Here is a 13,903-nt window from a genome sequence, read left to right on the forward strand (position 1 = left end):
CACTGAAGGCTGAGCTATGGATTGGGAGGGGTGTGAGTGAGTGCAGATCCATAGCATGAGAGAGGGTCACTGAAGGCTGAGCTATGGATTGGGAGGGGTGTGAGTGAGTGCAGATCCATAGCTTGAGAAAGGGTCACTGAAGGCTGAGCTATGGATTGGGAGGGCTGTGAGTGCAAATCCATAGCTTCAGAGAGGGTCACTGAAGGCTGAGCTATGGTTTGGGAGGGGTGTGAGTGAGTGCAGATCCATAGCTTGAGAAAGGGTCACTGAAGGCTGAGCTATGGATTGGGAGGGCTGTGAGTGCAAATCCATAGCTTCAGAGAGGGTCACTGAAGGCTGAGCTATGGATTGGGAGAGGTGTGAGTGAGTTCAGATCCATAGCATGAGAGAGGGTCACTGAAGGCTGAGCTATGGTTTGGGCGGGGTGTGAGTGAGTTCAGATCCATAGCATGAGAGAGGGTCACTGAAGGCTGAGCTATGGATTGGGAGGGCTGTGAGTGCAAATCCATAGCATGAGAGAGGGTCACTGAAGGCTGAGCTATGGTTTCGGAGGGGTGTGAGTGAGTTCAGATCCATAGCATGAGAGAGGGTCACTGAAGGCTGAGCCATGGATTGGGGGGGTGAGTGAGTGCAGATCCATAGCTTCAGAGAGGGTCACTGAAGGCTGAGCCATGGATTGGGGGGGTGAGTGAGTGCAGATCCATAGCTTGAGAGAGGGTCACTGAAGGCTGAGCTATGGATTGGGAGGGCTGTGAGTGCAAATCCATAGCTTCAGAGAGGGTCGCTGAAGGCTGAGCTATGGTTTGGGCGGGGTGTGAGTGAGTGCAGATCCATAGCATGAGAGAGGGTCACTGAAGGCAGAGCTATGGATTGGGAGGGGTGTGAGTGAGTTCAGATCCATAGCATGAGATAGGGTCACTGAAGGCTGAGCTACGGTTTGGGCGGGGTGTGAGTGAGTTCAGATCCATAGCATGAGATAGGGTCACTGAAGGCTGAGCTATGGATTGGGAGGGCTGTGTGTGCAAATCCATAGCATGAGAGAGGGTCACTGAAGGCTGAGCCATGGATTGGGGGGATGAGTGAGTGCAGATCCATAGCTTCAGAGAGGGTCACTGAAGGCTGAGCCATGGATTGGGGGGGTGAGTGAGTGCAGATCCATAGCTTGAGAGAGGGTCACTGAAGGCTGAGCTATGGTTTGGGAGGGGTGTGAGTGAGTGCAGATCCATAGCATGAGAGAGGGTCACTGAAGGCTGAGCCATGGATTGGGGGGGTGAGTGAGTGCAGATCCATAGCTTGGGACGGGGTCGCTGAGTGCAGAGCCACGGAGCGCCTCCCTGTTGCAGGGTCAGCGAGTGCATTCAGATGCCATCGACGCTGCACTCAGCACCTGCCCCCCAGGGGGTGGTGCCTGAGAGCCCGGGACAGGTGGCACGGATTCTCACTAGCAGGATGTCTCGTGCCCCCACCCACCTCCTCCTGACCATGAGCTAATTTCCTTGTTCTCTTTTTGGCAGTGGGTAAACCAATCCGGGTGCCACACATTCCAGTGCCCTCCAGCCAGGAGGTGGACCGGTACCACCGCCTCTACATGGACGGACTGCTGGAGCTCTTCGAACAGCACAAGACTCAGTATGGTCTCCCGCCTTCTTGTCTGCTGCGCTTTATTTGAACCGGGGCTGCTGCTCACGAGGGAGAAAGACTCTCATGAATGGACATGGACATGGGGCAAGGTATGGGGTTTGACACACTGCAGGTGAGGCATGGATATGACGCTCACACACTTTAAGGGGGTGCAGTATGAGGGTATGGCAGTCTCACACTCCACAAGCGGATATATATAGGGGGTGACCCTCAAACATTGCACAGGGAGTGAGGTATAGATATGAGCCTCGCACACAGCATAGGGGAATAAATATGGACAGGGCTACTGGGAATATGAGAATCTGGAATTCTCTGCATAAATATGGATCTGTCCCATTTGCAACATCGTTTGCTGCATAATCTACAGATATTAACAAAAAATGTTGGTTCTAGCTCAAAGGGATCAAAAGTTGCTAAAATTGCAGCAACCTTTGTTGCGCACAGTGGAAGGCCCTATGCAAAGGTTGACCTTTCATCTTTCAGTTGCTTATTGCTGTATTTGGATGTTAAATCAGTACTTTGAAGGTGAAACCTTTGCTCAAACTGTGTTAACACGTGAAAAAAACTGACTATATTTTGAAGTTATGCTTTCACAAAAAGTGCCGAATTAGTTCGAATGATTTGCCATTTCTTGCCACATCATTTATTCTACTGTACCGCATATTTTGGCCCTCCCGTCCGCATAATTCCAGTGGCCCTTGTTATGGGTATGACCCTCACACACTGCATAGAGGATACAATATGAGGATGCAACCTTCACGCAAAGCATGTGGGGCAAGGTATCATGATAGGCTTTGGTATTGCACATGGGTTAATATACGTGGGTGTGACCCTCACACGCCCACATATTACACAGGGACACAGGTAGTATGGCATTTTCGTAAAGTATAGGGGGCGAAGTATGGGGGTTTCATCCTCAAACAGTGTGACAAAAGAAGTTCCCACGGCAGGGGTAAGTTATATGGTCCTAACACACTGCACTTGGATGAAGTATGAGGAAAGCACCTCACACACTGCACAATGAGAAAGCAGGGAGCATGCTGCAAAGAGGTGAGGTGCATGGGTGTGACCCCCATACACCTCACGGGTGCTTGGTATTGAAGTATTACAAACACACACTCAACAAAGGGCAAGATACAGGGCATGACCCTCGAATGCTACTGATGGGTGATGTATGGGGGTATGACCCTCACATTCTGCTTATAGGGCACGATGCTGTCCTCAGTACATGTAGGTAACCATGCCTGCTCTGTCACAGCTTCACCAGGACAGTGGACTGAGGTGGGAACTCCAACTGGCCTGCAGCACCTTTTTGGCATTTTGGGGTCTGTCGAGAATTGTGCCCACTCTGTCTCAATAATCTACAAGGATTGGCAGTGTCCAGGGTGTCTACCGCTAAAGATTCACTGATAACCCCCCTTGATGTCCCTGTGGCTCCAATGGAACTGTCCAAATGAAGATGACGTCAGCACACTGGTCCCTGGCGTGATTGGCTTATTCTGGAAAACAAGGCCACAGCCTGCTAGACTTGGATACACGGGTACAGCAAGAAATGCTATTTGTTGCATAAGGTTATATCTCAGGAACATCTTAAACACAGCCCAGTTGGCAGGCAGCGTGTCATTCGGCTCAGTGATGCCCCGGTCTTGCTTCAGGAGGATGAACTGTCAACAAAAAGTTTGGGACATTGGGAAAAAGGCTTACAAATGATGTCTACTTTACCTGTGTAGCCTCTGTCTGTACTGACAAAGCCATCCTTTACTTCCTGGACATGCTCAGAAGGTGTTTTCACATCCACTGCGTCGTAGAAAGCGCCATTGCTTGTTTAATGCTGTCTTGGACCTGCTTCATGAGTTGAAGAAGCAGAATAAATTGATGGAATTGGAACAAAGGCACAAGTGATCATCTCTATTGCATGATGGCTGGTAAACGGGGATCTGTGCAGAGTTTTTCCAACTCACACATTTACGGGGGGGGGGGGTTATACTCACATGGGGCGAGGTTAGTCTGCACTCTGGGCTGACCCTTCCCTGTATTTATGCAACTCCTCTCTTCTTTGTCCCTTGATGTCTCCCCTCTCATGTTTCATTGTTTCTCTATTCTTCTCTTTCTCCATTCCTTTGTCTCCTTTTAGCTTGTCTCCCCTCTTTTAAACCCCCCCCCCCGCCTATCTTTTAAATCCAAGAGTGAACAATTTTGCGCCTTGCACATTTACAAAGATTGCAGGTCTGCCCAAAGCTTCACGGGCTTGTAGGCCACAGTCCCGGCACTTAATCTCTCCTGATATACTCTGAATTTCTAGCATGTTTGTAGGCACCAGGAATTACTCCTACCTTTCTAGCTTGCAGAAGCTGCCACATGGCCGTGTTTTAAAGCCGCAACAACCAACGCGCCTTGCTGTTAATTGCTGAATGTTTCTAAGGTTTACAGATTTCCAAACTGCAATAGAACAGCAATTTCCCAGATGTAAAAGTATTGCCAAAGAGTTACAGACTAACAGTGTTTTCGACAACTACTCAGATTTAATGCATGGACTGATTAAACTTTATAAAATTGTAAATGAAACATTTTAAATATGTATAGATGTACAGATTTACTAGTAATTCAGTCATTACAGATTTTGGAATATTTTCACAGTTTTAACACCTTATGGCTGGTACCAAATTCCAATGATTAACAAATACTTCCCAAATTTCTCAGAGCTACAAGTATTGACAAACAGTTACAGATTCATCATTTTCATTATAACTTTACGGTTTGCCAGCATTGCCAAAAGCTTTTTAGAGATACGAATTCTGCCCATACTTTATAGATTCTCTTGTATAAGCAAAAACTTTACCGGCATCCAAAATGTTGCTCGCTTTAGAGATTAGAAATTATTGTGAAACTTTAGGTCTACAAGTATTTTAAAATTGTTAGAGACATACCTAAGCATCATAGATTCAGGAGCATTTCTAACCCCTCATAGATTTGTAAATATGGAATTTGTTTTACAGATTTATTAACAATTCCATTAGCTACATACATTTCTTACATTCTCAAAGATTTAATACAAATATATTGGAATACTTTACAAATAGGCAAATATTTACAAATATGTACAACATTGTTTGTGGTTTAATAGTATTGGTGATATTTATACACGTGCAAATGTTTTCAAAGCTCCTTCCTTGCAAGTATTGACAAATGTTTACAAATGTACATGTATTGTTGTCACATCAATATGGAATTACAAGAGATTACAGAACAATATACATTTACAGCCACTGCAAAGCTTCACATTTCTACATATATTTCAGAAGTGGTATTGATTTACAAACAGGAGACATAGTTCACAGACTTACAAGTTTAACTAAGGGCCAGATGTAGGTATCCAAATTACCGATTTTCGGCCGTTACCGAGCGGTATTTGGATACTGAGATGTAGGGCATCCAAAAACATACAGATTCGGTAAATTTACCGAATCGGTAATTTTACCGAATCGGTAAAATTACTGATTCGGTAATTACCGAATCTGTATGTTGAAATGTAGTTGGCACTGTAAACAGTGCCACAGGGCTTTAAGGATTCGTTATTAACCACCAACTATTAGTTGGTGGTAAATAAGGAATACCTGTGTATATGCAAATCTGTGCATGTACACCTGTGCCATGTGACAGACATACATGCTCTTAGGGCATGAATTTGTCACATGGCACACAAGTACTAATCAGGGGTGCAACAGGGTGTCAAAGTGACACCCTGCCACCCTTGAATTTTTCGGTATTTACCGAATCGGTAATTACCGATTCTGTAATTGACATTCATTCTGATGGGCCTCCAGGCCCATAGGAATCAATGGCAAATACCGAATCGGTGAATACCGATTCGGTAAATACCGAATCTTACCGATTCGGTAAAAAATACCGAATTATTACCTACATCTAATTTACCGATTCTAAAATACAGAATCGGTAAAATTCGGTATTTTAGAATCGGTAAATTAGATTTACCTACATCTAGCCCTAAAAGCTTTACAAAGTCACACATTATGCATACAGGCGCAGATTTTACAAGAATTGCTAAAAGATTTACAGCAGTAAGTAGTGTCAAAGGTTTCCAAATTTTATAAGAATTACGATAAATTTAAAGATTTACAATTAACGCTATAGCTTTACATAACTGTGAATATTGTCAAAGGATTACAGATCTACAACTTTTTTTTCTCCAAATTTAGAAGATGTGACTGAACTCAAAATATTTATATGTATTGCCAAAGATTTGTGGATTTACAAATTCTGTCAAGATTTGACTTGTGAGTCTTTCACTGCCTGGAGCTTTGAAGACTGGTAAAGTCCTGTGCTGGATTTCCACATTGTTTGTTTTACTTGTATCTCTCCTTTCTTTCACCCACCATCATTTTCGGCCCATTCTCTTTCTAGTAGGTATGCACTGAACACGGCATTTTCCATACATTCTGTGATGAACAAATTATAGGAAGGAAAGGGACACCTGGCTTATTATGACTCAAACTAAACCCGCCTATTCCTCTAGAATGAAGGGCTGGGTGCTGTTGGGACATGGAGTAGCATCTATCACCAGCAGCATCATTCTATTTTGATAACTTTTTTTAAACAGCCCCTGTCCTTACTTAAATTTTCCATATTTTCCCCTCTTTCTCCTAATCCTAGTATCTTGTTTGCACTTTTAGCATTGCAGAGATGTGCCTTTTTTTTTTACTAATATCTCTTCCTCGTTCTCCACTTCTTGAATTTTTCTACTCCATCTCTGTTTACCTCTCCTTTTCTTAGTCTCTTCAATTGCTTTTCTCTGCCTTTTATCATCCTTCAACTACATTAAGTCTTCTTTTCTCTCTCCCGACCTGCCTATGCCTAGCTCTATCCTCTCCACTCCTGGCCTCCTAACTTCAGCGTCCCTCATTACATTCATGATATGGTATCACTATGTTGTCACTATCACCTTCATCCCCTTATTATTAACTTTTTTTCCTGAACTCTTCCCTTGCTACCGTATTCAATTTTATTACCATTCTATTTCTCCTTACTGCATCTTCTCTTCCTTTTACTCCTTCCACCACCTTTCTCTTCCTCCCCAACAATTTCACGTTGACCATTTAACTTCTATCTCTCCTCTCTCCATATCACTGTCCCAATACAACCTTTCTCTCCATTTGCTCACTTTTTCTGATCACTGCCACATAACAGCCCTTATCTCCTCCCTCTCACCTATTGCACTCACTGCCAAATAACATCACCTCTTCCCTTCACCACCACTTACAACCTTTTCTATTTCCTCTTACCTTTTTCCATTACTGCCCCATATCTCCTCTCCTTTTTCTCACCCCCTCCACCATTGCCACATTACCCAATATCTCCTCCCCCTCTCATCCCTCCCCATCACTGCCACATCACACCCCTTCTCTGCATGGGTGTCAATTCACTAATATGCTATGGGTAGCGGAAGTGACGTGACATAAGCACCTGTTGGCCTATTGACATTCCAGGAAGTGACATCACATGATCTTTGACACTCAATCTTTCTGGACAGTGATAATTATATGGCCTTAATTCTGGATACATCATAATAGCTGACATTGCTGAAGTTAAGAGCCTCTTAAGTGCACAATTATAAAATAACACAACAGTTACTAATATAGTTAAAGTCTATTTTAAATACCACCTCAATTTAAATAGGGTACTGACATGATCGCAGCAATAAACCTTTCTCTTTTTATTGCATGAAAAAATGTGTTTGTTAGAAGAGAATATATAAAAACAAAAACACCAAACAACCCTGGGTAGCCAAGTTATTTATACAACACACTTCCATGATTTAATGTTTTTTCTAGTGTACACTCCGAGCATAAAATGTGGAAGATGAACAAAAAGATATCAAAATAATAGTGGTTTTGTCCATCTGTTTTTTTCTTGTAGAACATATATTGAATGTGAACTACGTTATTGGCATAAATTATTCCTTAGCATTGTGTATCCATGTTGATCAGTATCACTCACTGAAGCACAGCGGTGAGGCTTTTATTTAAACATAATTTTCCATTTTTTCATGATAATAAAAATCTGCAAGATCTTGTTAAAAAATGTGTATTTTTAAATTTCTTTATTTTATTCAGAAGAGTATGCTTTCCACTGCAGTATTTATTTATTTTAGGGAGCTAAGACTTTAATAACTCTGTTTCTGCACCTCTGACTGCAAAACAAACCTTAATAAATTAAATGTTTGCCTTTCATTCTTGGCATTGCCTTTGCCACCACTGAGGTCAGGGATCGCAACGGGGACCCCTGGCGACCCCTAAATGACATCCATCCTTCTCTGCTTCATTTCACATCTCCCCATCACTGCCACATCATACCCCTGACCTTCCCTCTCTCTTTCCCCCTCTCCGTCACTGACATGTCGCACTTCTTCTCTACTTCATCGCCCCTCTCCATGACTGCCTCCTTCTCCTCTTTTATGTGTCCCTCTCAACCCTGCCCCAATTTAACATTTCTCTCCATCTTTTCAAATTCCCTTACTACTGCACACAATACATTTTCTCTCAGGCTCATATTTTAGCATTTGTGCCTCCTCCCTTTTCTAGCACTCCCCTCTTCATTTACTCTACCCTTGCACATCCTACCTTTTCCATCAATTGCCTCAGTCAGCACTTCATTTCTTACCTCTCCCTCCTCCTACTCCCTTATCCCACTCATTTATTTTCACTCATTTAGCTCTGCTTTTGCCCTTTCTTCACTCCTCTCACCTACCTTTTTGTATACTTATTCTCCACACTCCTTCACTTCAGTCCCAGGGCATGGCCTCTCTTGTTTCACCTCTCTTGGACACTGCCTTGCTCTCTTTCACTGCCTTTCTGTCCTCTTGTCCATCTCTGCCCTTCATTGCCTCTCCCCTCTCACTTAACCTACCTCACACTTTACTATCATCACTTCATCTCTTTCATCACTGTAACTCTGTTCCTCTTTTTCATTGCCTCTCTTCCATCACCTTACCCTGTTGCTGCACTCCTACCTTTCATTGCATTTCTTCTCTGGCTCTCCTCCTTACCCTCCTCTCTGTACCTACAAACCTTCCTTCATTATCACTTTCCCTTCAATTTTGGGTTAGCTCAAGTGCTTAATTTGAGCCGGTGGTTTCCGGTGCTCAGCACCAGCACTTAATCATCAACACCTGCGCTTTTCATGGGCACCATTTAAGGAAAATGTCATTTATGTTTGGCACAGGGAGATTAAGTGATTTGCCAACGCAAGACTTGAAACTGGTTCCCCAACTCCAAAGTCGGCAGCTCTAGCCATTACGCCACATCCCATCTCCACTTTCATGGTTAGTAGTTAGTTATGTGATAGGCAGTGCTAACAGTAGAAATGGGCTTGTGCAAGCTGCCTCCTGACGAGAGGCCAGGAATGTTTTTTTTTTTTTAAACAAATTAAAGACTGGTCGGCCCAGCACTCCCCGTCATCATCTCTCTTCTCTCTCCTCTTTTCCATCCACATTGGCAATACATTCTTCCATTTAACTGCCTCATTGCTCTCCATCCTCCTTTCCCATGCCTTGAAAACTAGATTCCTGCCCTGTGGTGCGTCTCCTCCCTCTTGCCATCTTTCCTAACCTGTAACCACGTTCCACCCGTTCGTTGGCTCTTCAGTCTCTCCTCCTTTGTATCGTGTCTGTCGCTTTGCCAATAACTGGAGGCAAAGAAGGTATTTTGAGTCCTCGTCTTGACTTCCAGAGGAAATGGCAATTTATCCCATTCACCAGGGTACCCACTGCACAGAATATTATATGTACAAGGCATATCTTTACAAAGGTTCCAATAAGAAGGAAAACCCCACAAAGGAGAAAAACCTCCTGCCCAATTGTGTAGCTCTTGATTGAAGATGAAGAATAATACTGAGGAAATCAGCAAGGCACCAAACTCCCTCTGACACAAGGAAGGGGAAAACAGACAAGCAAGAATCCCAGGCACAGAACCCAGTAGACAATCAAAGTAAAGGTCAATTCCAGGCACAGAACACAAAAGAAGCACAAATCGGGGAGAAAATAGTAGAAAGTGGGCAAAGAATACAATAAAAACGGAAGTAATTAATGTTTTGTAACATATCCCCCTTTCATGATTGACTTCTTCATATATGGTTCAAAAAGGAACCAGCTCATATTAGACTAGGAACCTCAACTAACATCCTTCTGACAAACTACCATCTTGGGTAGTGCTGGTAATAAGGCTTGGCCAAGTCACTTTTTAGAAAGTTGTGGCGTTTGTTTTGTAAACGAAGAAGAAGCCCAAGTTTGACATCCTTCAGTCAATGGTAGATTCCAGAGTCCTGCTGCTGTCCTAAGATTGGCTCTCCAGGGAGCTCATGGAACACCGCTTTGGGTGACCACAAGTGTGAAGACTACCCTGCGGTTCTAGTGGAATAGACGCTAAGCTGTGTGTCGAGAATAGTGTTTAGGAACACGCTGGCAGACTGGATAAGGAGTGGTTCTTCCCTGTTTGAATCCACAGTCTCATGTGAGTACTTGATGCTGCTCTCTACATGAATGTCACATGCATAGAGGTGGGTGAACCACTATGGTTCAGCTCAAAGTTCACTTGGTCCTTCAAGACAAAAAATGAGCTGAACTTTCATGTGGCTTGTCCTCCATGTTCTAGCTTCATTCACCAAACTCCCTTTCCATCCCTTTAGGAGGAGAGGATATATTGTCCAAAAGAGTGGCTGTTTTGCAGACGAGATGACAGTGAAGACCTTGCAGAGTGCTGTGAATATTCTCAGGGAGGGATGTAAGCTAAGGATTTTGCAAACAGTTTATGAAAGCAGATGATTTTAAAATCATTTACATTACTTCCCTCCTCAAGCACTTTTAAAGCACTCCCTAAGGCCCTGATCCTCAGCCTATCTAAACTGTCTCCTCAGCTACATGGGGGAAAGAAAAATGTAAAACTCCCTGCTTGTTGTGAGCTCTGAGAAAAAGCTTACCTGCAACCAAGCTGAGCCCTCCATGGGGATAGGGACTGTGGAGGGTGGGGGACATTCAAAATATATTCCCCCAGATTTTGTAGTGGGGGGCCACAGTGAAAAATATCCTCCCCAGATCTTTGAGTTGAAAAATATTTTAAATAGTGCAGGCTGTCTCTTTGAAGCCATGCTGCACATTGTGTGAGCCTCCTTGAATCACAGTTAACTGAGGAACAGTATACTATCTATCATGCCCCTGGTGATAATCTTCTCTTCGCAGAACAAGTAATGGACATTATATCCTCCAGTTCTGACCAACACCCTAATTATATCTTCCTTGGCGATTTCAACTTACACTGGAACAACACAAGTGGCCCCTTAATGTTAACCTTCAAGGCCTTCCTCTCTATACCTAAACTTCATCCAGCCCTGCATTGAACCTACCCACATCAAGAGTTATACCCTCGCATTAATCATTGCCAGAGATAACGTTATTCAATTGGATTTCATATCACCATGTGATTGGTCGGATCATTATCTGATCTCATTTCTCACTCTGGAAAGGGTAGTGATTAGACAAGGTCAACCTGGTAAGGCTAAACAAAGGTCCAAAGACTTGAAGAACATCAATTTAAATGATCTTACCGGCGTCAGTAATAACATACTTCCTCCACCCCCCAACCTGACTCATCTAGACGGCCTCACTGATCACTAATTCCATTCCATGACTAATATATTCAACTCTATTGCTCCAAGACAATTCAAAAGAATTCCCAGCAAAACTTCCAAAACCTGGTTCAACTGCTCCCTTAATGAAAAAGACGCAAACTAAGTTTGGCAGAGAGGTCTTGGAGAAACTCACCATCCTTAACTAACCTAAAGCAGCTGAGGACAACAAGAAGTACCTATAAAAAACATATCCGTAGTGCCAAAATTGCTCATTTTAGATTACAGCTCAACCAAACCAAAAATAGGCCAAATAAACTGTTCGAAATCATCAAACAGCAAGCTAGCCACTCAATAAACCAACATTCCTCGCTGTATAACTTAACTCTTAGTAGTGTGGAGTTTTCTATCCACTTCATTGAAAAGATAAGAAAGATCGAACTAGAGTTACACTGAATCTCACCTAATTCGTACAGTATGTCCCTCTCCACCGCCTCCCCGCTACCCTCCCCTTCTTATGGCTCTATCTATTACTCTCCAAAAATACAGGCTTTATGGAACACCTTTTTAATCCCCAAAGATGTTGAGCTATTCAAAATTATAACTTCATTAAAACCATCAAATAATTTCAGTGATCTACTACCCACCAATCTTTTCAAAGAATGTATACCCTCTGTGCTCCCACTCTGGTCTAAAATTGTCCATGGATCTCTCAGGCAGCCTGATTACTGATTGCCTCAAGATGGGTCAAGTCACCTCATCCCAAAAAAGCCAAATGCAGACTTAACGGACCCTAACAACTTCAGGTCTATCTCCAAACTTATGACTATAATACATTTTGTTATTTACAATTTCTAATTTATGACATATTTATTTGTCCTTAGCTCTTATATGCAGTTAATTTAACCTCCGGTTTGCTAATAAAACTGAATTATTGTGTCGCGAAATTATGCACGTCGAAAAAGTGTGTCACCAACAAGAAAAGTTTGGAAAGCAGTGCCTTAGAAGCTCTAACAACCTATTGCTGAAACCACAAAAATTCAACAAGGAAAGAACTTATAACCAAGCCCTATCTGGTCTTGCTCCAAGAATTTGGAACACTCTCCCTCCTGATTTCAGGTCCAACCCCTCATTTGCCACATTCAAAAGAGAATTCAAAGGGCTGCTCCTGAACAGTACCTGCAAAAAGAGGCCTGACGTCAATGAGTTACAGTTGTTTTTCTAACGCTTGATGCTTTTGTAATGTTTTGTTACTTCGTTCTGCCTGATTTGTTCTTTCTCATGTTACTGTTTCCCTGACAACCTACATGTATTAATGTACTTCCTTTAATTGTTCATCTTACATACTGTTTTTACAGCACTCCGATACCCTGTTGGGGCATGTTCTTGCTATATAAAACCTTTCAAATAAATAAATAAATGTGGCCTCTTTATGGCCACTTTGCATTGTTCATCATTTAACTGTGGCCATTGAAATGTTGAACCTCTCCTAAAATTGGCTTGTTTGTCAAGTGAGGTAAGGCAGCAGAGTGAGGGGTGACAGGAAATGCTATTTTGTGTCATTGTTACTTCTGGCTTGGCTGGCGTAGTAAATAAATGATTTTAATAGCAGCTCAACACCCCAGTTAAATCCTTAGCAAAACACAAAGAGGTCTTGGCGCCACCACAGAGTTTACTCCTGCAGCATGGTTACTGATAAGGCATGTGCTGTCACCAGTGGCGGCTGCTTCAATTTTGGGGTGGTGAGGCAACACGAATGCGAGGTGGGCAGGGGTGAGGGGAAATACATTTTAAAACACTTCCCTGATCCTGCGCCCTCCGCCTTGGTGCTCTTCTCCTGATGCTGGTCATGCAGCACAGGCTCGCAGAGGGCAATGACGGCACTGCTCTCATGCTGGTAATACTAGCATGAGAACAGCACGTGATTGGCCTGAGTGCACTGACTTGATGCTCTCTCAGGCCCAGAGAGCCTGGGACTTTTCTCCAACCCGACTGTTGCAACACAGCTGAGTTGGAAAAACATAAGTGCCCATGTCTGTTTGGCCGGAAGAGGATGGCCAGCCACAGTGACATGCGCACTTACAAGTACCCAACACTCCTTTATGTAGCGTGACGCTCGGTGGGATGGCCCTGTCCCCGCCCTAACCTCGGCTGACGGTAATGAAAAATAAAATGATAATAAAGTGATTTTATTATTATTTTCTTTTCAGTGGGGCGACGCTCCTCTACCATTACAGGGAAGCCGCCCCTGGCTGCCACTGTGTTTGATCTTCCGTGTCTGTGGAAGCATTGTAAAAAGGAAAAGCACACTTTAAATGTTGTCACTATAGGCATGGAAATATGTCGGCATATTGTCAGTTTGATTTAAGGTGTGATAATTGTATGTATTAAGCTCCATGTACTAACACTAATTCATTAACTATAATTGAACACAAAGCACAGACCTTTGGCTGTGAACAGATGAGAGACAGTTGTAATCTTACGGTCTCTGAACTGTACAACATGGAATCCAAGACTCAAATCACAGCTTCCCCACTTGACCACATTGTGTGAGCCACGGTCCATTGCTTTACTCCACCATGTATCATAATCCTTAACCATCAAGTTTGAGAGAACATTTAAGTGA

At 43.2% G+C, this 13,903-nt stretch overlaps 1 protein-coding gene across 1 annotated transcript in view; it reads left to right on the forward strand.

Moving 5' to 3' along the window:
- MOGAT3 (monoacylglycerol O-acyltransferase 3) overlaps positions 1–3,532 on the forward strand; it is a 208,405-nt gene extending 204,873 nt beyond the window's left edge. The window contains exon 8 of the mRNA XM_078669298.1: positions 1,515–3,532. Within this exon, the coding sequence (XP_078525424.1) occupies positions 1,515–1,669 (155 nt within the window). The 3' untranslated portion in view covers positions 1,670–3,532. The remainder of the gene's footprint in view (positions 1–1,514) is intronic.
- The last annotated feature ends 10,371 nt before the right edge of the window (positions 3,533–13,903 follow it).

This window comes from Lissotriton helveticus, chromosome 12 (assembly GCF_964261635.1).
Source record: "Lissotriton helveticus chromosome 12, aLisHel1.1, whole genome shotgun sequence".
Taxonomy (NCBI): Eukaryota; Metazoa; Chordata; class Amphibia; order Caudata; family Salamandridae; genus Lissotriton; species Lissotriton helveticus.